Here is a 24099-nt window from a genome sequence, read left to right as displayed (position 1 = left end):
CCTCACCTATGTGCAGGTATCTCTGATTGAAGGTGTCATTTGGCCTCACCTATGAGCAGGTATCTCTGGTTGAAGGTGCCGTTGCCAAAGCTGTTGAAGTTGAAATGGTCCAGAATCTGTGTGAAGAACAGCTCCGTGATGTGCGGCTCTTTCACCTCTCCACGCTGATTTCTTGACTGTAAACCATAAAGAAATTTTTCACATTTGAACATAAAGTATTCTGTTATTCACGAGAGTCCACAGTTTTAAGTGATCTTCTGTCAGCTGTGTCAATCACGAGAAGTAAAGCACGGGACGTTTGAGAGACGTCTGATCTCATTAACACACTATTAAAGGTGAAGATAACAACCATTACCTCGAAGTGGCTGTACGGAAGCCCGTCAAGTTCATAAACAAACAACAGCGTCACAAACACCTTGAAGAAAAACAATAGTTTACTCATGTTTCAAGATTACGTTGCTAAAACTGCAACAATCGGCTCGAGTGCATCAGACTCGTCTGCGCATGCGTTAAACGAACGTGACGTACCGCTCATGTTTTCATCTGTGCTGCGTTTAAGAGTGACTCGTAAATTCTGAGGTGTTCGCTAAACATCAAGTAACGGAGGAAAGTTGACCAAGAAGGAAGAGAGAGCTAAACTAACGATCAGATTTTAAAAAGTAAAGAAAAATTCAACATAAAATTCCAGGAGAGCATTTGAAAAACATCTATATGTGTTAACACTTTGAATGATGCTTTTTTTTTTTTGCTGTTTTTGCACCAAAACATATCTGGAATTTCTTGCGCTGAAAAAAACTTGGAAAATATGCCGATTCTGACTTTTATTCACAGAATAAATTTGGCTTTAGTAGCTAAAAACAACCAAACAGAACCTGAAATAATGGACATAGGCTGCATTTATGATGAGAAAATGGATATCAGAAATACTCTGAGATCACATTTGGAACATTTATTCCCAGCATTACGATGTGTGGCAGAAATGTAATCAAGAGTAACAGAAATTTAATTTTGTTTGCCTTTTAGTACAAAAGTACAGCTGTTTTGATATGGGTTGAAAAAGCAGTGTTAAATGTATATCAATTACATAGATAAAATCAATAATATTGACATTATTCTACATGATATGACTGTACTTTCAATGGAAAATTTTAAATAATTGGTACATTATCACATAATTCTGATGTAATTTTGTTGGTGTTTAAAGGAATTAATGAGTTAGCAGTGCTTTATTTATGTGAACTGCTCCAGCTTGCACTGATGTCAACAGCTGCTCCTGGATGTCCTACAACAAGTTTAACCACTAGAGGGCGATCAAGCTCTTACTTTAGCTCCTTGGTCCTGTGGAACAGTTCACTCCTTGTAGGATCTGCCCACCACTCCTTAAAGTTTTAAATCATTGTTGAAAATGCAAGTCATCTCTTAAGCTTCCCTTTTAACATGAGAATGATAAATCTGAACAGATTTTATGACAGTTTTATTCTGCGTATATATTTGACTTTATATTATAATGCATGGTATCTTCTTGTTTCATATTTTACCCTTATACTCTGCGAATCACATTAATCAACTTCAGTTGTTTCAGGCCTGCTATTAAAATAAAAGTGATGAATATGCTGAATGTTTGGCTCGTCAATAGTATTTAGTATTGATGCCAGGCTGTAGCACTTAGAAATTATAAAGTTAGATAAATGAAGGGACAAGGCTGGTCCATACAGACCAAAAATCATTTCTAAATTTTCTCTGAATAGAAATAGACAGTAAACACCAGATAGACTGTTTCACATCTCCACGGCATGAGCTATAATTCAAATCAACCCTCCTCCTACAAAGGGTTTGGGAAGGGTAGACCTTTCAAAATAAAACTCTGAGGGTGACTAGGTAAATGTTTTATTTGCCACATTCATCACAGGCCAGGTCTGTGAGAGCTGATGGAAGTGAGCTGCAGTTTTTATGAGAATCCCAGGGATCGGGAAACAATTCCACCTCTGTATGACTTTAAAATAAATAATTATAAATAATGTGTAAATAAGGTCAGTAATATTACTTTGACATTGCTATTACTGAGCCTTAATAAGGGGTTAAATCAGTCTCGATATAGTGCCCAGCTCTGGAGAAGAGTTTCTCAGAGTTGACTTATTTCACAAAATGTTGTCCAGTTAAGTCAGAAAATGCCCGTTATAAATAAATGATAAGTTGTAGCTGCTGACGGGGGTGGAATAAAACTGAGATGAGCTAAAGTAAGTATCTGATTCTCTGAGGGAAGAGTGTAAAGTCTGATGGCCACGGGCAGGAACGACTACTTGTGCTGCTCTGTTGTGTATCTCTGCTTACTTCATTCTCTGAGCCTGACCGACCAGTAGGTAAAGGAAAGGTGGAAAAGTCTGCCACCAAGACTCTCGCAGAACTCAAAGCAGGAAGTACTGTCCACTACAGACTCAGAGAAAAAAACACAATAGAACCCCTAAACGAACATTCATTTGTTTAACTGCCTTTTCTTTGATAACAAGCTGGTTTCTGGTTGTTTCCTCATGATCTCAGCAGTTTCTATGCTGAAATGACAGTGCTGTTCCCTCATAATAATGACTGGATTTATGCTTGGATTGTCTGATTTGGGTTGGTCATGTTGATTGAGTTTTTGAATGAATACTTTCACTGATGGTTTGTTACGTTGCCTTGCCTTTTTGGTTGTTTGGGCTTTTTTGAGTTGGGGTTTCTGTGATTTTTTCCCATATATCTTCTGCACATATGTCAAAAGATTTGCAGATCATACACAGGGAACTTCATTTTATTTATTTCTGAATTTTTTTTAATCAGTTTTTCTCATTTTTAATTTTCCCTTTATTTTGACCTATATTCTATTTTATCTATTTTACCTTAATTATTTTAACTTTATTTTACTGATCTATTTGATATTTTTATATATTTTGCCATGATTTAATCTGTTTTGTTTTTTAATTTTATTCTTTTTTACTCAGTTAAGTGTTATTTAATTTGATTCATTCTGATTAACATAATTAATTTTACCATTTTATATGGTAAAAAAGGAAGATATTTGAATAAAATATGTATTCATTATTATTTGTCTTTATTTATCTTATTTTATTTCATTATGATATTCAATTTGATTTATTTTACCTTAATTTTAACTTTTTCATTCTACCTGTATTAATTTTTATTTATTTAATAAATCATTTAATCACTGTATTTAATTTTTTCCTTTTTTTTTACCATTATTTATTTATTTTTTAATTTGATTGCATTTTATTTATTTTCCTTATTTTTTATTTCTGTGTTTAATTTTTTTCACCCTATCTTATATTATTATTTTTTACTTTATATATTATGATTTTGATCTATTGAATTTATTTTAACGTTTATTTTATTTTATTCTTTTTTTATATAAGTACTTTAACATTTTATATTCTAAAATGTTTGATGTTTTAATAAAAATCTGTATTTTTTTTATCTTAATTTACTTGAATTTGTTGTTTTTCTCAGTTTTATCTATTTTACCTTTATTCTAACTAATCTGTTTTAATAATGGTTTATTTTGAACATGTAAAAAATATTTATGTAACCAGAAAATCTCTATTCAACCTTTATATATTATCCTTTCATTCTAGTGGTTTATCCCATTTTTCATTTATCTTAATCATTTTCTTGTGTTTATCTATTTCATTTCTATTTTACTGTTATTCTTTTTTTATTTTACATGAATTTAATCTATTTTATTTGACCTTTTAATTTTTTTTAATTTTTACCATGAATTTATTTTAAGTTTCTACTTTTATCATTTTTACCTTATCTTATTTCATTCATTTAATTTCATTCTATCTCATCTTATTTTCTTTTCACCTGTATATAACGTGAAGATCTCTATTTCCATGGTGCCCTGCCACAGACACACAGCAGCAGTTAACAGAGTTTCACACAGACAACTATGGACAATCAGGATACACAAGATAGCAAATCTCAGCAGCAAATATTTGCCAAAATTAACCAGAGAGAGAGATTTTTAAGCCCCTGACAAAGACCCAACATGAGCAAAATATTTTAAAGCATCCCTCTTCAGAAATCAAAAACTCAAATATCTAACAGTCATCAGAGCTCAAACTCAACATGTTCTTATATCTGAACCTGTCTCCAGGCCAGGTCAGAAACATTAAAATATGATGCTCATTATCGTCAACATATTTGTTCTTCTGACACTAATCAGACATTTAGATTTACTGAAGTTATTTAACCACACAGTAATCCAGGTTATTGTCTCAGTATGTCTATAGGGATTTACTTAACTAGAATTAGTTTGATATGAAGACGTACCATATTTCATACTCACCTGTAATGACTAATATCTGAGCTCTCTTGGACCATGAGGCCCCAGGTAAAGTAGATTACAGTTTCCCTTTTTGATATGACTTTTCAAATATATTCTTATCCTTTTATTTGCACCCCTAGAGCTGCACATAGCTTCCAAATCTCTGCTTCAGTTGCAGGATTTCCTTCTTTGTTAACTTTATTATTTTTACGCCAAACCGACCATGTTACTTCATGGTCTTGCTCAGAAAAAGAGGCATTTTTCTCATGACTTCCTTCTGTGAAGTGTTCCTTGTAAAGTGAGGTCAAGGGTCAATCAAGATGACTTATTCCTAGATGTGAACAGCTTCCTGGAGAGTTTTGTTGTTTCCCTAATGACTCAATATTATTAGACTTACCACCAGTGATACAGTCATGCCTGCTCTTTGTCTCCCACCTGCACGATTCACCTGTTTGTTCCTATTTTTAGTGAACATGACACAAAGATGAATGATGTGAATGAGTGCAGTACATTCCCACACAAAGCCTCAGAGCCTGATGTTAAAACGTACCAGCAGGAGATGTAATCTTTCCTTGTGGGGTTATCAGGTCAAACTGGTTTAAATAAACCTGTGTGACTCATGTTTGTGTAAGCGCCCTTACTGAAAGGCGTAGACAGTATTTGGGGAATGTGGATGGAGGACTTCCTTATAGCAGTCGGGTGGAGACTCCTGAGGAGGCTTTCTCTCTCCCTCACTTCCCTGTTGGCTCAGAGAGGAGGACAGAGGCACAGCAGACGATCGCTCAACTCTAACCTAACTGTCAGTCAACAACAAAAGGTAAGAAGCGTGAATGTAGAAAATTTATAACATTTTTGATTATTATTCAGCTTTATGTGAACTGAGCATGTGCAGAGAAGGGCTGGTGGAATACAAGGAAGTATTCCTAGAAAATACACACAACGTTACTGATAAACCTGTGCATTCATAGTGTTTCCTCTTCCTTTTTAATGGAATTTTTTAACTCGTAGAACTTACAGAAATGGGTAAAGTGGTCAGGGGGAAAAACTGGGGCTGACAACCTAGGGTCCCAGTGGAGGACCGGGACGTTATCAGGCCTGTGATTAATCTAGTTTTGTTTAGATTTGTGTCTTTTTAAGTCTTGTTGTGAAGAGGAATCAAACAATTCAGATACAGTTTCAGAATTTAGACAATTTGTATTTCAGGAAAAATATTAGCTCATTTTGAATTTGATGGCAGCAACAAATCTCAAAAAAGAAGGGACAAGGCCATGTTTACCATTGTGCAGCATCCTCTCTTCTGTTAACAACAGTCTGTGAGGAGTGAGGGGACATACTGCTGCAGCTTAGGGAGAGGAATGTTGTGCCATTCTTGTCCGATGTAGGATTCTAGCCATTTTTCATTTTGCCCCAAATGCTCTCTATTGGGTGAAAGGTCTGGACTGCAGGAAGGTCAGATCAGCACTTAGACTCTTCTACTGTGAAGCCATGCTGTTGTGATGGATGTGGTATGTGGTTTAGCACCGTCTTGCTGAAATATGTAAGGTCTTCCTTGAAAGAGACAGTGTCTGGAAGGGAGCACATATTGCTCTGAAACCTTTCTCTATTCGTCAGCATTTATAGTTCCTTTCCAGATGTGTGAGTTGTCCAAATCCCAGGCACTAAAGCAACCCCATACCATCAGAGATGCAGGCTTTAGAGCTAAGCCAGGATAACAAGCTGGGCGCTCCCTCTCCTCTTTAGTCTCCAGGACATGACAGCTAAGGTTTCAAAAATGAATTTGGATTCATGTGACCACAGAACAGTTTTCCATTTTACCTGAATCCATTTTGAAGAGATGCAGCTTTTCTTTGATTGTTTTTGGCTTCTTCTTTTCCTGATACAGCTTTAACTTACATTTATGGATGGCACAGCCAACTGTGTTGACAGAAGATTTCTGGAAGTGTTCCTGAGCCCATACAGTACAGAATCATGCCTGTCTTTAATGCAGGGCTGATATTGACCTTAAGCCTTGTACAGATTTCTCCAGATTCTCTGAATCTTTTGATGTTTTCATTGTGTTTCTTTTTCCCTTTTTCAATGTATTTTAATGACGTGTGTGAAGCACTTTGAATTGCCTTGTTGCTGAAATGTGCTATACAAATAAACTTGCCTTGCCTTGATGATATTATGGACTGTAGATGGTGGGATATTGAAAGTCAAGTTTATATTGGGAACATTTTTCTGAAATTGTACTACCATTTTTTGTCAGTTTTTTTCAAATTGGTTAACCTCTGCCCCGCTTAAAGTCTCCTTTAACTTGATCCAAGTCAATCTAATTGGTTAACGAGTAATTTGGTTTTGTTTCAAAATGCTCCTATAACTGTTTTTCAGAAGTACTACTTACTTTTCCAGCCTTTTGATGCACTGTCCCTACCTTTTTTAAATGTGTTTCTGCCATCAAATTTTAAAAATGAGCTAATATTGTAAATTGTCTCAGTTTCAACATCTGATATGTTCTTTATGTTCTACTGTGGATAAAATGTGGGTTTATGAGATTTGGTAATCAATGCATTCTGTTTTTAATTTACAGTTTTTTAATTGTAGTTGTAAATTTCTCAGCTTTTTTAGATGCCAGGCAAAACAAACAAAAGCTCTCAAATGGAAAAAATATATTTGCACTTTAAATAGGTTCTTGGATTTCACTGTTGAGATTAAAATTAATCCTAGAGAAACATAAATTTCAGGCTTATGAAGAAAAATGGAAATCATTTGAAGACTTTATAAAAATAGTGATATCAATAAATCAATCTTTATTGTCACTGCACAAGTACAACGAAATTGAGGTAGCAGCTCTCCGATCTTGTGCAGAATTTAAGTGCAAAATATATGTTAAAAGGTAAAAAGAAGGCAGTAAGTAAGTAAAAAAAGACAACTTTAAGTTAAAAAAGGCAATAAGAAACACAACTAGAGAAATATACAAAATGTTTAAAACCCAGTAAAAACAGGATTGTAAGTGTTCAAGTGTTCAGGATTGTGCAAAATTTAGTGCAATGACGGCTCTAGGGTAAAAACTGTTTTTCAGTCTGTTTGTTTTGGCTTTGATAGTCCTAAAGCGCTTCCCTGAGGGCAAGAGTTCAAATAGATGGTGACCAGGGTGGGATGGGTCTCTCAAGATGCTGTGGGCTATCCTGAGGCAGCGTGTGTTGTATAAGTCCTCTAGAGATGGAAGAGGACAACTAATGAATTTTTGGGCGGTGTTAATAACCCTCTGCAGCGCCTTCCTTTCTGCCGCTGTGTGGTTGGCAAACCACAGTGAGATGCTGTAGCTCAGGACAGATTCCACAGTGCAGCGATAAAGGAACACTAACAGTTTCTCTGTCTGGTTGTTTTTCCTGAGTATCCTCTGGAAATGCAGTCTCTGTTGTGCCTCTTTCAGCAGTGCCGTGGTGTTAGTTTTCCAGGTCAGGTCCTCGTCGAGTGCCAAGAAACCGGAAGTTTCTGGGCACTCCTCCTGAAGTTGGCTATCAGCTCTTTTGTCTTGGAGGTGTTGAGGATGAGGCTGTTTGTGGAGCACCAAGCTGTCAGGCTTTCCACCTCCTCCCTGTATGCAGTCTCATCATCTCCTGAGATGAGTCCTGCTGTGGTGGTGTCATCCGCGAACTTGATGATGGCATTGTTTGGGTGGTTGGGGGTGCAGTTGTGGGTATAGAGGGTGTAGAGAAAGGGGCTCAGCACACAGCCCTGTGGGGAGCCAGTGCTGATGCTGAGAGCTGAGGAGAGATGTGGTCCTACTCTCACCCTCTGGGTGCGGTCTGTCAGGAAGTTATAGATCCAGGTGCAGATGTGCTGTGGAAACCCCAAATCCAGCAGTTTGGTGACCAGTCTGCCTGGTATGATGGTATACAAGGCAGAGCCAAAGTCTATGAAGCAGCTTGGCATAGCTCTCTTGATGTTCCACGTGGGTGAGTGTAGTATGAAGAGCTGTAGCAATGGGGTCTTCTGTAGATCTATTTGCCCTGTAAGCAAAGTGGTGGGGATTGAAGGTGGGTGGCAGGCTATGAGAGAGCTTCTAGACATCTAAAGAAGATATCAAAAGAGTGAGAAAGTGAGAAATATTACATGTATTGTACAGTTATGAATTTCATTTTTTGTTTTAAAAACTAAACAAATAACCAGTCGTTTTTAGAGCTCTACTATGTTTGCTAATTACTGAATATTTGATAATGAAGAGAGACACAGAGCCTGACATAAAGATCATAGACGATCTCTCAGACATCCAAAACTCTGAATCTTATTCTCTGAAGCATTCAAGCTTGTTTAAGCCATCATCTTCCTCTCCTCTCATCTCTCTCTGCAGGATGCTGTACACAGAGTTGATCCGCCTATGGGATGAGGCAGTGCAGTCCATGGATGCCAAAGACTGGGAGGGAGCCCTGGCTAAACTGGATCAGATCAGTGAACCCACGTCTCGCACCCTGTTTAACACTGCCTCAGCTTACCTGGCTCTGGGAGAGCTCCACCAGGCCTTAAAGGTGTGTGAGATGAGACATGGGGGACTGTAGGGGAAAGATGATGACTTTAAAGCCAGTATGGAGGTTGTTTTAGATGATAAATGGCTGAAGGGAGCAGGGAAGTTATAAACATGAAGCAGATTGTAATGATTTAGTTTATCTGTATCTAACCTGCATGCGTCTTCTGTTCTCTGTGATGTTCAGGCGTTAGACTTCACCATTGAAAAGGATCAGCGATTGGCTGTGGGTTTCTTCCAGAGAGCAGCTGTGATGATGCAGGTCGACAGGTGAGAGAGAAACACATTCCCACATTAGTGTAATATACAGTACAGTGTCATGAAAAAGTATTCGCCCCCTTTCTGATTCCTGATTCTTTTTCATATTTATCACACTTAAATGTTTTGGATCATCAAACCAATTTTTATGTTTCACAAAGACAACCCAAGTGAATACAAAATGCAGTGTCTGAATGATTATTTAATGTTTTTAAGGGGGAAAAACACCAAACCTATCTGGCCCTGTGTGAAAAAGTAAATCCCCCCTGAACCTAATACCTGGTTGTTCCACCACTGGCAGCAAAACTGTAATCAAGTGTTTGTGATAACTGGTGATGAGTCTTTCGCATTGCTGTGGAGGAACTTTGGCACCACTCTTATTCACAAAATTGTTTTAATGCAGCCATATTGGAGGTTTTTCCAGCATGAACTGCCCGTTAAAGATCACACCACTGCATCTCAGTTGGATTAAAGTCCAGACTTTGAATTGGCCACTCCAAATCCTTCATTTTGTTTTGTCTTGAGCTATTCAGAGGTGGACTTGCTGGTATGTCTCGATTGTTGTCCTGCTGCATAACTCATTATACATACATACTATAATGCCAAAAGTATTCACTCACCCATCCAAATAATGTAAATCAGGTGTTCCAATCACTTCCATGGCCACAGGTGTATAAAATCAAGCACCTAGGCATGCAGACTGTTTCTACAAACATTTGTGAAAGAATGGGTCACTCTCAGGAGCTCAGTCAACTGTCAGTGATATTATAACAAAATGGAGGTGATTGGGACGACAGCAACTCAGCCACAAAGTGGTAGACCATGTAAAATGATGGAGCGGGATCAGCGGATGCTGAGGTGCATAATGCGCAGAGGTCGCCAACTTTCTGCAGAGTCAATCACTACAGACCTCCAAACTTCATGTGGCCTTCAGATTAGCTCAAGAACAGTGCATAGAGAGCTTCATGGAATGGGTTTCCACTGCCAAGCAGCTGCATCCAAGCCATACATCACCAACTACAATGCGAATCATCGGATGCAGTGGTGTAGCACTGGACTCTGGAGCAGTGGAGGCGTGTTCTCTGGAGTGACCAATTGTGCTTCTCTATCTGGCAATCTGATGGACGAGTCTGGGTTTGGTGGTTGCCAGGAGAACGGTACTTGTCTGACTGCATTGTGCCAAGTGTAAAGTTTGGTGCAGGGGGGATTATGGTGTGGGCTTGTTTTTCAGGAGCTGGGCTTGGCCCCTTAGTTCCAGTGAAAGAAACTCTGAATGCTTCAGCATACCAAGAGAGTTTGGACAATTCCATGCTCCCAACTTTGTGGGAACAGTTTGGGGATTGCCCCTTCCTGTTCCAACATGACTGTGCACCAGTGCACAAAGCAAGGTCCATAAAGACATGGATGAGAGAGTTTGGTGTGGATGAACTTGACTGGCCTGCACAGACTCCACAGAGTCCTGACCTTAACCCCACAGGACACCTTTGGGATGAATTACAGTGGAGACTGAGAGCCAGGCCTTCTTGTCCAACATCAGTGTGTGACCTCACAAATGCGCTTCTGGAAGAATGGTCAAAAATTCCCATAAACACACTCCTAAACCTTGTGGAAAGCCTTCCCAGAAGAGTTGAAGCTGTTATAGCTGCAAAGGATGGAACAACGTCATATAAAACCCTATATGAATAGGATATAACTTAAGTTCACATGCGAGTCAAGACAGGTGAGCGAATACTTTTGGCAATATAGTGTGGGTGAATTTGGTGAAAATTTAACTCCAGCAGAATGTCATCTGTTTTTACTCCAACTCTGGGGATGACAGGTAATAAATACACTCAAAAATGAGTCAATTCAATTATTTTTGAATAACTCTAGCCTTCCCAAGATCTGTGCCTGTCAACAATCCTGTCTCTGAGCTCTGCAGCAGTTCCTCTGACCTCATGGTGTGGTTTTTGCTCTGATAACATTGTCAGCTGTGAGGCCTTCTATAGAAAGGTGTGTGTCTTTCCAAATCATGTCAAATCAGTTAAATTTACTGCAGGTGGACTGTAATCAAGGTATAGAAACATCTCATCAACAATTCAGTGGAATTGGAGGAACCTGAGCTACATTTACAGTGTTTTTGCCATGGGTGTGAATACTTATGTGATATTTCAGTTTTTTTTTTTAACATATTTGCAAAAATTTCTAAAATTCTAGTTTCCCTTTGTCATGATTGGGCACTGGGTGTAGATTTATGAGAATAAAAGTGGATTTTTTTCGACTGTAGCACCAGGCTGTAACATAAGAAAATAGAGAAAAGTGAAAGGGGTCTGAATACTTTCTGAATGCACTGTAATGGTGCCATGGTTTCGCTTGAGTGGAGAGGTGATGCTAGACTTCCCTCAGTCATTAATCTTGTTTCCTCTGACGCTGACACTCCATCTCTCTGAACATGTCTGTGTACAGGTTGGAAGAGGCGCTGTCAGACTGTATCTGGGCCCAGAAACACATGAGAGGAAACATGGTCATCGACTACAAACAGCTGGGACTGAGATACAAACTCTACAGCTGGCAGGTCTAACGTTCAGCCTCATACACTCATATCGCTACACACACCTGCACGGTGACGGGTAAAACACCGACCCACTGCCTGTTTCTTCTGACACAATAAAACCAAAAGGAAATCAGATCCTGTGAGCTCTGTCAGCGATGTGGAATGAGAACAGAGCGAGCTGAGCTGAATGATCATTGCCTCTATTGTGTGGTTCAAATGTCACATACACCTGGGAGCACACAGAGCTCTATTCATACAACAGAGAGGAGGTTACACAACAGCACATTTTTCTAACACACGGATAAGACACACACTCACTTCCTGCATGCACCTGCACATAGATACAGCTGAAATACAGAATAATGCGGGTGGGGCACTTTGAGCCAGAATTTAGTTCAGCATCAGCTATTATCATACTCTCATTCATATAATATTCTTTTAAACAGTGTGCAGGCTACACTACTTTCCTCAGGATTGTTTGTTAGTCTGGCAACTGTTTTACTTTCTTGGATGTGTGTGCATTTCTCTGTTGCATTGTTGAAACACAAACCTCAGTATCAATTCAACAATTGCATTCAACTGTAATGCAAAAGCTTCCATTAACAATGGAAAGTACACATAAAAATTGTCGGTACCCTGTTGAAAAAGAAAAACCCACAATGATCATTGAAATAGTTTGAAACTGACAAAAGTGATAAAAAATAAAAATACTGAAAATTAACTTATGAAAATCAGTTACTGCTTTTGAATTGTGGTTGAACAGAATCATTTCTAAAACAAACTAATGAAACTGGCCTGGACTAAATTGATGGTACCCCTAGAAAATAAAATAATTAGAGCATAGGGACATGTTAAACTAAGGTGTGTCCTGTAGTTACCATCATATGTGTCTATAAACTTGTAATCAGTAAGTCTGCATACTCAAAGGGGGAAAAGTAGTCACTGTACTGTGTATTAACATGGTGTGTTCCAAACTGAACATGGAGCACAGAAAGCTATGGAGACAGTTGTCCCAGGGGATTATAAAGAAAACGATAGACAAGCATGTCAAAGGTAAAGGCTATAAGACCATCACCAAGCAGCTTGATGTTCCTGTGACTACAGCTGACCATATTATTTAGAAGTTTAAGGTCTACAGGACTCTAGCTAACCTCTCTGAATGTGGCTGCAAGAGGAAAACTGATGACAAACTGAAGAGACAAATAATATGAATAGTTACCAAAGAGCCCAGAACAACTTCTAAAGAGCTTAGAGGTGAACTCCAAGGTAAATCAATGTCAGAACGCACTATCCGTCGCTGAGGAAGACTCCACTCTTGAAAGCATATTATCAAGCCAGAAAGCTTCTGGGAGAATGACCTTTGGACCGATGAGACAAAACTGGAGCTTTTTGGACAGCCACATCAGCTCTATGTTCACATACGCACAAATGAAGCATGCAAAGAAAAGAATACTGTTGCCACTGTGAAACATAATAGTAATTATAATATAATAATAGCTTTTATTTATATAGCACTTTTAAAACAAGGGTTTACAGAGTGCTTTGACAGAAGAACAAAGCATCAGAACTCAACAAGAGATAAAGACAGCAAAACACTAACACAAGAGAACACTCAAGGTAAGAGAACCTAGACAAGTTCAAACCCCAGGCTTTCATGTTCAACCCAAAGAGACATTATTACTGCGACAACATGAGACATTATCAGAACTAAAAATCCAAAGAAAACATAAGAGCTTTGATATCCTGGAACATCACCAGAACTGAGAAACCTTACCTGGAGGAGGCTTGGTTATGTTCTGGGGCTGCTTTGCTGCATCTGGCACAGGGTGTCTAAAATCTGTGTACAATGAAATCTCAAGACTATAAAGGCATTCTGGAGTGAAATGTGCTGCTTAGTGTCAGAAAGCTTGGTCTCAGTCACAGGTCATGGGTCCTCCAACAGGATAAAGAGCCAAAACATGGAGCTAAAAACAGCCAAGAAAGGCTAAGAACAAAACACTGGACTATTCTGAAGTGGCCTTCTGTGAGATCTGATCTAAATCCTATTGAACATCTGTTGAAGGAGCTGAAACATGCAGTCTGGAGAAAGTACCCTTCAAACCTGAGACAGCTGGAGCAGTTTGTTCACGAGGAGTGGGCCAAAATACCTGGGACAGGTGCTCAAGTCTCACTGAGAGTGGCAGAAATCACTTGATTGCAGTGATTGCCTCAAAAGGCTGTGCAACAAAATTTGAATTTAAGGCTATTTTCATTTTTGTCCAAGCCAGTTTCATTAGTTTGTTTTTTTTATTTATGTTAAACCACAATTCAAAAGCAATGTCTGATTTTCATTTGTACATTTTAACTTCAAACTTTTATCAGTTTGAAGTAATTCAGTGACCATTTTGGGGTTTTTCTTCTTTCTTTAATGAAAGGGTACCAACAGTTACTCCCTCATGAGAAACTGAAATTTTAATGTGTAGTGTGCACTTTTAGCATTTTTTTCCAGTTAATTCTACCTGACAAAAATGTTATGTCTGAACATTTTAAACCTTAAGGTAAAAGCTATTTAATGCAGACTACACTCTATTGTGAATCAATGACCATGTTAATCCATAAATTACTGACTCATTCTATATTGTAATGAAATTATTACACTATTAGAAGAAAAATATTTGGCTTCTTTTATAATATAAAAACAGACGCATTATTGACCAGTTATTGCATTATGGGATTTTCATTATGGGCTTATACAACCCCATCTATATTCCTGCTGCTGTCCTCTGCACCAAATCATCCATGACCCTCGAACTTCTATGAAGCGAATCATCCTGGGTTTCTCTTCAGGAGCAATAACGTGATAACCTTATTTCTTAGAGAGCACTTCCACTGCGTGTTTGACAAATGAAGCTCTTGAGCATTGCCCTGAATCTTGTAAATAATGAATTCTGCTGTACTTGTCTGAGGTTGTTATCCTTCAAACTCCAGAAACTGGAACAGGTCTCAGGCTATTTAAATCACAGCTTGAACAGAAACATCCACATTCTGCTGAATACTCCAGTAATAAAGCTGGTTTCTAGTCTTTGTAGCTGACATGTGTTAGCTGTCTCCTCCTGTGTATCTAAACTTCACTGCTCAGGGACTTTTTGCTACAAATCCAGGAAGAGAGTTCACATAATCTCTGGTTCGGTGATTTAATCTTTGGTACTTGTTCCCTCTCTGACAGTCAGAGTGAGTGTTGACACTGCAGTAAAAACGGATGAATATTAATGAGCTGGTCCTGACTCTCCTAAATGTTATGTGTCCCCCAGGTGTTGTATAATGCTGCAGCTGTGTACTGTCGGATGGGCCAATGGGAGCAGGCGAAGGAGGTGCTGCTGTCCGCATCCCAGGAGAGAGGTGGAGGTCGAGGGGGGAACATAGAGGTGGCTCTGGACGGCATCCCGGTGAGTACGAGTATGGCGGTCAATTTCTAAAGTTCACTTCAAAGATGCGGAATGAAATAAACACGTTTGAAAAGCACACCATCATCATTATAGAAAGACATGCATTCATCTTTACCCTATTTTCCAAGAAAGGCAGGGAGATTTGGATATTGTTTGAGAAATTTCCTCATTGTCTTTGGAAAACCAACTTTATTATCCAGGAAAAAGGAAGTGAATAAATTGAAATCCTAACAAAAGAACCCACATTTACTTGGACGTGGATGTTCTGTATTTCCACTCAGGGCTTCCATACATCAGTCTTGTTGCCAAATTTTTTGTGCATGCACACATTTTTGATCCACTGGAAAGTATTTTAATACCCACTTTTTGGCCCCTACCCACCAGTTCAGAACCATGAGTGTAGCCTATTGACCTTGCAAGACAGTTTTTACAGCAAAGAGAAATCTAATGAGGGTTTAATCCTGGCAGAGATTAGATACTTTGAATTTAAACTTGATACAAAGCAGTCAGGAAATGCCCAGACTCCCTTCACTTTTGCTCTGTTTTCTTATGTTGCAGCCTGATGCTACAGTTGAAAAAAAAAACATTTTTTTTTTTCATTAATCTGCACTCAGTACCCCATAATGACAAGGGAAAACACAGTTTTAGCATTTTTTTGCAAATTCATTAGAAATAAAAAACTGAAATATCACATTGTCATAAGTATTCAGACCCTTTGCAAAAACACTTGAAATCTAGCTCAGGTTGCTCCAATTTCTCTTGTTTGTTGCTGAGAGGTTTCTACATCTTGCCTTGAGTCCACCTGTGGCGAATGTAATAGATTGGATATGATTTGAAAGGCAAACACCTCTCTATAGAGGGCCTCACAGCTGATGATGCATATAAGAGCAAAACTAAGCCAAGAGGTCAAAAGAAGTCCTCAGAACTCAGAGACAGGATTGTTGCAGGGCACAGATGTGGAGAAGGCTACAAAACATTTCTGCTGCTCTGAAGGTTCCCAGAGCTCAGTGGTCTCCATAATGCTCAGATAGAAGAAGTTCTGCACAACCAGGACTCTTCCTAAAGCTGGTCGCTCGGCCAACAGAGCAATCAGGGGAGAAAGGCCTTAGTAAGAGAGGTGACCAAGAACCTGATGGTCACTCTGACTGAGCTCCAGAGATCCTGTGTGGAGATGGGACAAAGTTCTAGAAGAACAACCATCACTGCAGCCCTCCACAGGTCTGGGCTTATGGCAGAGTGGAAAAATAAAAGCCTCTCCATGCAAAACATATGAAAGCCCACTTGGAGTTGGTAAAAAAAAATGTGTGAGAGATGTGTGCCTTTCCAAATCATATCCACTCAATTTGATTTAACCAAAGTTGTAAAGTAACTAGCAATGTTTACTCAAATTCCTGCAATTGATTAGCTTTTTTGGTACTTATAATTTATTGAGTACATTTTTAAATCAGTAATTTTACTGCTACTTAAATAAGTTTAAGCCAGAGTAACTGTACTTTTACTTCAGTACAATAGTTTTTCCACCTCTGTTGACTGCACGGTAGCACATAGATAGAGAATGATTCCAAATCACACCCTCAAACAGCTGTAGTATTTCACTTTATTATACAAGTGTGACTGTACCTAAAATGCTGGTTAGGGATGCATATTCTCATGTTATTTTTTGTTAGTAAGGAAATGCCATATTGCACTGTACAACTCCTCAGTCACTACTTAGGCTGGGCAGTTTTTCTACACATAGATTGAACTGCAATATGTATGCAATGATCAGACTGCAGAAATTTCAATATTTCTTTGACTTGAAATAAGTAAAAAAATTTCATGCAATTCTTTTACAGCAGATGTTCAGCTCTACACATCATGCATTTTTATTTTTTGGCTTTTAATTTAGCATGAGAGTTGTGTGATCTCTGTCCTTTTATGTCTTTTATGTTCCCAATCCCTGTGTTTTTCATGGCTTTTATTAGTTTTATGTTTTCATTTGTTTTTATTTCATTTTAAAGGTTTTTATGATGCTCTTGCCTGCTTTTATTTCCTTCCTCTTAATGTTTTTACTTCTGCAGTGTTTGTGATTTATTTCTGTGTTTTTACTGTGCAGCACTTTGGTAAACTTGAATGTTTTTAAAATGTACAATATAAATAAAGTGGATTGGATTGAATGAAAATATTGAAGCAACATTTTTCTTGATAATAGTTTGCAAAAAAAAAATCTTTCTTTTCTATTCTTTTTGCAAATGTTTTTCTTATTTACAATAAGAATGATATAAAAATATCATTCTCTTCAATACAGAAATTCACATTGCACCAGCAGCATGAGTCAAAATGGTCAGTTAGATATTTCTCTAAACTCTTCAGCGCTAGTTTTCATGATGAAAAGTTAAACATTTATTAATTAACTACTGTGGTCGAAGTAGATAGATAAAATTATATCATTCATATTAATTCACAGTTTATGTTAAATCTAATATTGCGTTGGTTAATTATAAAATGATTTATTGCTGTAATTTGGTGAAAAATACATAACATACTGAACTTTAAGAATAATTGCATTTCAAATTTCACATGCAATACTGGAAAAAAAAAAAATCCAGATCAATCAGCCCTATTGGCTTCTCGGTACCTAGTATGATAATTAAACTTAAAATGAATACTTTTTGTTTTTACTCAAGTAAATTTATAGAGCAGTAATTTTACTTCTACTTAAGTACATTTTAACCAGAGCAAATGTACTTTTACTTGAGTTTAATAATCCCACACTTCTTCTGCCTCTGGATTTAGCAGAGGTCAACTCCAATTAAGGTGTAGAAACATCTCTTAAATTCTGTTTTCACTTCGTCATGATGGGGTGCTGAGTGTAGGTTAGTGAGAATAAATGATTTTTTCTGTCTGTAGCATCAGGCTGCAACATAAGCAAATTGAAAAAAAAGTGAAGTGGGTCTGAATAATTTCTGTAAGTCAGTCCACACATAACAACTGTCCTCTGGATCTTTCCTCTCAGAGGGAGGAGGTACCGGCTCCCCTTCTGGTCCCTGAGGGTGTGGTGTTTCGACCAAGGAAACAGGAAGTGGAGCAGCTGCAGCAGAGAGACTTCCTGGGCAAAGCAAAGGTAGAGTGAGTCCAACGTTTCTGTTTTTCATGGGTCAATGCTGAGATTTCTCTGTCACGCTTAAGACGCTGATAAGAGAAAGAATTTTAAATGTGGGATCAAGATTGTATGTCACAGCATCACTTCCTGTTTGTAATCTTTGTTTCTTTCTGATTTTAATTCCCATCTTTATTCTCTGACACAGAGAAACTGGCTGTTTTCTTTATTGTGCTGGGTTGACTTGTCAATAAGAGCAGACATTGATCCTGTAGTTTTATTCAAAAGTTTCATATTGGTAAACTATGTTAGAACTGAAATTGAGGCCTTCTCATTCAGATTAAACTTCATATCATCATGCAGGTCCTGCCTGAACAGCTGGGAATCTATTAAATTGGACCAAATTGAAAATGTAAATCAGTCTGTGATCTCTTGGTTTATGGGTTTGAGGACAAAGACCCCAAATGTCTCTGGAGGCCACAAACATAGGGCTGTAATATGAGTATAAGACAGTCGTATTTTGATCAAGTTAACACAGTATTTGATGTCAGGATTAGCAGTCTGTTCAGTCCTACTGTCTGTTGTTCCCTACAGAGACAAACAGCAATAATCCCATCTTTTCTCCTCTCTGGGTTTTCTTTCCCTGGGGAGCAGAGCGAGAAGGCAGCCTTTTGGCTTCTTTTGTTGTGCCTTCTAGCGAAATAACTGATCTCTCTGCTGTAAACAGGTTTTATATGAGCAGACAAACCAACCAGGATTTGACTATTTGGATGTGACATGTTAACAATTGGTTGAATGTATCAGGACAGAATAAAATACATTTCAGTTACTGTCATATCTTGAGATAAAGTGGAATGATTTGGTGAGTCAGTTGGAGCATCATTATTTCTAGAACTGTACCTGATGAGAGCCCTCTAGGGGTGACCAGTACCATCAGGATGGTATCAGTGTCTGCAGATATTCGCTGAAATGTTAAACATTGGTAGCACAAAATCTGAATGAAGCCTTAAGGATTAAACTCTGACTGCTCTGCTTGACTCAGCCTCTTTGCTCTGGAGATACTTAAGGTTTTCTTTTAATAATAAAAAAGGAGCAAATATATCAGTATTTATGTCAGCTAAAATTAGTTTGGAAATATCAGCAAAAATCCCAAGAGAGTCTGGCTGCAGAACGTTTATCTCTGATGGCCCCTATAGACCGTGCGTCTGAGATGCTGTGTATCTCTGAATGGAAATCCACACTTAAAAAAATCAGACCTGCAAAAATGTTTGATAAAGTAAACAGTCTGCTAACAGGGAAAAGTCATCTTCTATGAAAACATTCAACAAAGCAATCATAGTTGATATAGCTCTGTTGGCTGCGTAAGCTACATGGATAATGGAGATATGTAGCTAACATAGCTAAGCTAAGCTCACAAGGCAGCTACATAAGCTACGTATCAAGATGATCTAAGTAGCTAAGTTAGCTTTTGTTACATATCCTAAAGCTCACGCTGCTAAAGCTTACTTAGCTATAGATAACAGAGATAATGTAGCTAAAGTAGCTAATTTACTTGACAGCTTAAGCTAAGCTTACAAAGCACCCATGTTAGCTATGTATTTACATTATCTAAATAGCTAAGTTAGCTTTTGCTACATTTGCTAAAACTCACGTTGATGTAGCTACCATTGCTAAAGCTTACTTAGCTATAGGTAACAGAGCTACGGTAGCTAAAGTAGCTAACGTAGCTTAGCTATTTAGATAATGTAAATACATAGCTAATGGAGGTGATTTGTAAGCTTTGCTAAGTTAGCTTTTTCTACACTTGCTAAAGCTCACGCTGCTAAAGCTAACTAAGCTTAGCTTTAGATAATCGAGCTTTATGTAGCTAATGTAGCAAGCATAGCTTAAGCTAAGCCTCAAAGCAGCTACACATGGTTTGTATCTACATCACCTAAGAAGTAGTTAGCTGTAACTATGTTTGCTAAAGCTCACACTGCTAAAGCTAACTTACTTTTAGATAATGGATCTATGTAGCTAACATAGCTAAAGCTAAGATAACATAAGCTTTAACTACAGCTGCTTTAGCTTATGTTGCCAATGTTTATGTTGCTAAAGCTAATTTAGCTACGTTGGCTTAAACTGTGTCGTTGATCACATAGCTGTCATGGCTCTGTTAGCCTTAGCTAAATTCAACAAAGCCACTGCTCATGTATCTTCTTCTGAAACTGGTCTATATATAATTCATTCCCAGATTATGTTTCTTTGTCTGTGATGCTTATTATTATAGTTAAAATTTTGTGTTTTCCAAAACTGGAAATAAATTGTATCAGCAAATTATGGCACTTGCTTTCTGAGATGTACAGTGTCTCCGATAAACGGTCTGCAGCCAAACCCCTCTTACAAATCTACTGCTGTGCATCCTAAGAGCTCACCTACATACAAAAACTTACACTCAGACTTGAAACAAGAGCAAACCACATGCAGCAAGTCAGGTATGGGAGCATAAATCGATTCAGCACTTACACAGTCTACAGTCTCCACAATTTTCACAGCATCATCAACAAAGTTCAGGTCTGACCAGCACCAAATGGCACTCCGCAGTTCCCCATTATCCAGTCCATACAGGTACTGAAGAGCATATGAGCAAAGACACACCCCTGCCGCACCCCAGAATGGACTAGGAAGAGATCAGAGGTGGAGCGACCTCACTTCACAGCACTGTCCATGCCATACTATAAGGCAGGACTCAGGTGGATGAGCAAATGTGGGATCCCATGGAGCGCCAGAATCCTCCAGAGGGCATCCTTACTCACCAAGTCGTACGGCTTGAACTCCTGCATGCAGCACTACCTCTCTATGGGCTTGTTTGTCTCTGATTAGAGCTATATGCTTTGTAAGTCAGACCGTTAGGTAGAGCAGACAGAAAATATATTGAGCATATAATGCAACATTTTTGAGCTATTAGTGCCCTCAGTCCATCCTCTGGGGTTAAAGCCCATAGGTTTCCTTTTCTTATTTCTAATGAAAAAGGTTTAGATTTCTTCTAACTGAACACAAATCTTTACATAGCACATGGAGGAAAACTATTATTTTTACATGCAAATTTTGTCCACAGTGATCTATAAACTGATAATGTAATGTGTTTTATTTTCAGGTGATTTCCTCCATGATTCCAAACGATGATTTTGGAGGCTTTGAGCCTTTAAGGATGCAGGTAAAAGTCAACACCAATCACTATTATTACTAGCAATAGACAGTCCCTTTCAATACAATTATTGTGCTGTGTTTTTAATCAGAAACCTGGTTTCTATGAGCCGAAAATGGACGGATCTCAGTGAGTACAGACTGCCACACACAGATATCATTAACCTGATTCACACAGGAGTCAATCCTGCTGTTTTATGTACATATTTCTGTTATTATTGGATTAATTCTGTCTTTTCTCTGCCTTTCAGGGATTCTCGGTACATGCGAGTGAAGACGCCGTACATGGGTCGGGGGCAGGGACAGCTGACTGTACCTGGAGGGGCCATGGTGTTTTTATATGGTGAGGAGGACAGAGACGGGATGGCCACTGTCATCTATGACGGACAGGTGAGCAGAGAGGGACGCTGAATGTAGAACGAAACATGAAGTCTGATCTACTGAGAGTGTTACGGCTGAGAAGTTCCTGTTTTTATTCAGATTTTTTCATAAACTTGTCTTTGATTCTTTTTCCTCTCCTGTCTTTGATTGAACACTTTCTAGTTAAATTGCTCCATTTTAACTGGGCCTTATTTTCCTCCCTTCTTGTCCTGATTGTTCGAGCATCTTGTTTTTGTGCTTTTATGCTCTCTGGGAGAATCAGTTTTTTAGTCCAGTCACTCTGCACACTCTTTTGAAAGAAGCCGTTCAAAGAAGTGATTATTTCTTCTCATTATTCCTGTGGGGGTCAGGTTAGAGTAAAGGCAGGTATACACATTAACATCATCAGAAAACTTTGACATTTCATAGATAAGGCTTGTATTATTGTATGATTCATCCCTGTTTGATTTATGGTAATACTGTCTGAGCAAATACAGCCTCATCCATCCTTCTTATACTTCACTTGTGAGATTTTCAAAGTAAAACAACTTTGTTACACAGTATTTAACCGCAATAAATGATTAATGCACCAAATCTCTACAGTGTACATACAGGTCATTTATTTATTTAACCTTTATCTAGCCAGGTTAGTCCCACTGAGATCAAATATTCATTTACTATTTATAATATTATTTATTCTTATAGGGAAACCATGAATGGCAGCAGCACACAGTTTCAACAACAGTGCACTCAAACTCATACAATACACAGTAAACGTGAACAACAATAATAACTCATCCGTTTAAACAGTGGCATTCAGAGAAAAACACACTGCACAAAGTCAAACGAACACAAGTTGTGCAATACATTCTTCATGATTAAAAGAAAGGAAAGGTACTCTGGAATTTTGCCTTGAATGGCTTTATAAATCAAGACGTCCCAATGTCCAAGATGACCTGTACTCACAATGGTGAGTCAGAAATCCACAGTTAGTGATAAATCTCAGAGCTCCAAGACACACACTGTCAAACATATGAATTTTGTGATACTTTAAGTATATTTTTATGTTTTAAGATTTTTGAAGGTTGTTATTGTCAAGTGTTTCATTTTTATTCTTTTTATTCTAGAAAAAAAGGGCAAATATTTGAACTACATCTGGTCTTAGCTGAGTAGTGCTTGAGTTAAAAAGCTTTGATTCAGTCTGTCACATTTATTGTATATCCCTCAAATATAACATTTCCACACTGTATTTATTGAAGTTTCTCATCAAAGGCTAAATTTTCCCATCATTGGGACATTCGAACACATCATTACATATAAAAATTCAGTCGTCTTATTAACTGAGGTTACCTGAAAGCATCATATTTTCCATCTTCAGCTCATAAAGTTTGCTATTAAACTTTAATTTTGCCAATCCCACTGCGGATTTCTACACTGGATTAATATTGTTTGCAAACAGGACTTAATCAAAGTTCTGGAGCTTTTCAGCATTTATCTGAGCAGCTGAAGAAGAAAAATGTCCTGAAGCAGCTGAATAGAGTGGTATGACCATGGCTTGATCCTGTGTTGTCTTTAGCGTCTTTGCTAGCGTTAGAAAGATGTGCTTTGCCTGAAGGTGGTACTTAAGACTCGTTGTGATTCGGTGTAAAGACAGTTCATCACTGCAGTATGTACACACAATTCTGGTTTTATCTTAACTAACATTTTCCTAACCTTGCAAAGCATATGGATACGCCTGTTTCCTTGTTTCTCACTGTGAAACAAATCCATCTGGTGTGTCAGGTTAACATTTTCCAGCTTTTTAAAAAGAAAGTTGCCGTTAAGCAGACCCGTGTCTGTCTCCTCCCTCATCACTGCTGGCTGTGTCTGACCCTCTCACCTCTTCACCCCCAGGCACGTTAACAACTGAGCTGGAGGACTTTGGGAGCAAGTTGTGGTCAAACTTAGTCGTATGATTAAATTGCATTATTATTATTTTTAACACGTTAAAAACAGCCCTAGGTTTTACAGCCCTAGTTTTTACATACACAGACAAAGCTATAAAAGAAGACTCTGAGAAGGGATCAGGGTCTCATTTGTCTTGTTCCGCTTTCAAATAAATATCGCCCAGGCTGCAATCAACTCGTTGTGGCTTCTGACTTGTCTTTTTATACATTAAATCTTGTCACAAAAATAGACATAAAATAATTGAGAATTTAATTTAATGATTAAAGATTTATACTTACATTATATTTGCGATAAATTGCATGCTTCATTTTTCCTCTCAGCACAGGATGGTTAATCCACTTCAGCATTTCCCTGCAGCCACAGGTTGTAAAATAAGACCACTGCTGCTCCTTAATGTCACACTTTAAAAAAACACAGACAGCTCAGTAGACAAGTCAGATGTCATCTGAACCTACTGATATCAAACATCCACTTTGTTTCTGTTCA

The 24099-nt window shown here is 38.1% G+C and overlaps 2 protein-coding genes across 2 annotated transcripts in view; one reads left to right on the top strand and one right to left on the bottom strand.

Annotated features, from left to right (window-relative positions):
- The window catches only part of dpp7 (dipeptidyl-peptidase 7), a 37033-nt gene extending 36540 nt beyond the window's left edge, over positions 1–493 (bottom strand). The window contains exons 1-2 of the mRNA XM_041786976.1: positions 356–493; positions 50–176 (exon numbers count right to left, since the gene is read on the bottom strand). Of these exons, the coding sequence (XP_041642910.1) occupies positions 50–176; positions 356–442 (214 nt within the window). The 5' untranslated portion in view covers positions 443–493. The remainder of the gene's footprint in view (positions 1–49; positions 177–355) is intronic.
- A 4525-nt stretch (positions 494–5018) lies between these two features.
- noxa1 (NADPH oxidase activator 1) overlaps positions 5019–24099 on the top strand; it is a 32498-nt gene continuing 13417 nt past the window's right edge. The window contains exons 1-9 of the mRNA XM_041788118.1: positions 5019–5135; positions 8655–8829; positions 9013–9095; positions 11529–11637; positions 14907–15041; positions 18037–18144; positions 21257–21316; positions 21399–21436; positions 21558–21696. Coding sequence (XP_041644052.1) covers positions 8656–8829; positions 9013–9095; positions 11529–11637; positions 14907–15041; positions 18037–18144; positions 21257–21316; positions 21399–21436; positions 21558–21696 — 846 coding nt within the window. The 5' untranslated portion in view covers positions 5019–5135; position 8655. The remainder of the gene's footprint in view (positions 5136–8654; positions 8830–9012; positions 9096–11528; positions 11638–14906; positions 15042–18036; positions 18145–21256; positions 21317–21398; positions 21437–21557; positions 21697–24099) is intronic.

Source organism: Cheilinus undulatus, linkage group 5 (genome assembly GCF_018320785.1).
Source record: "Cheilinus undulatus linkage group 5, ASM1832078v1, whole genome shotgun sequence".
NCBI lineage: Eukaryota > Metazoa > Chordata > Actinopteri > Labriformes > Labridae > Cheilinus > Cheilinus undulatus.
The sequence above is the reverse complement of the archived record's forward strand: the minus strand, read 5'-3'. Positions and strand labels throughout refer to the sequence as shown.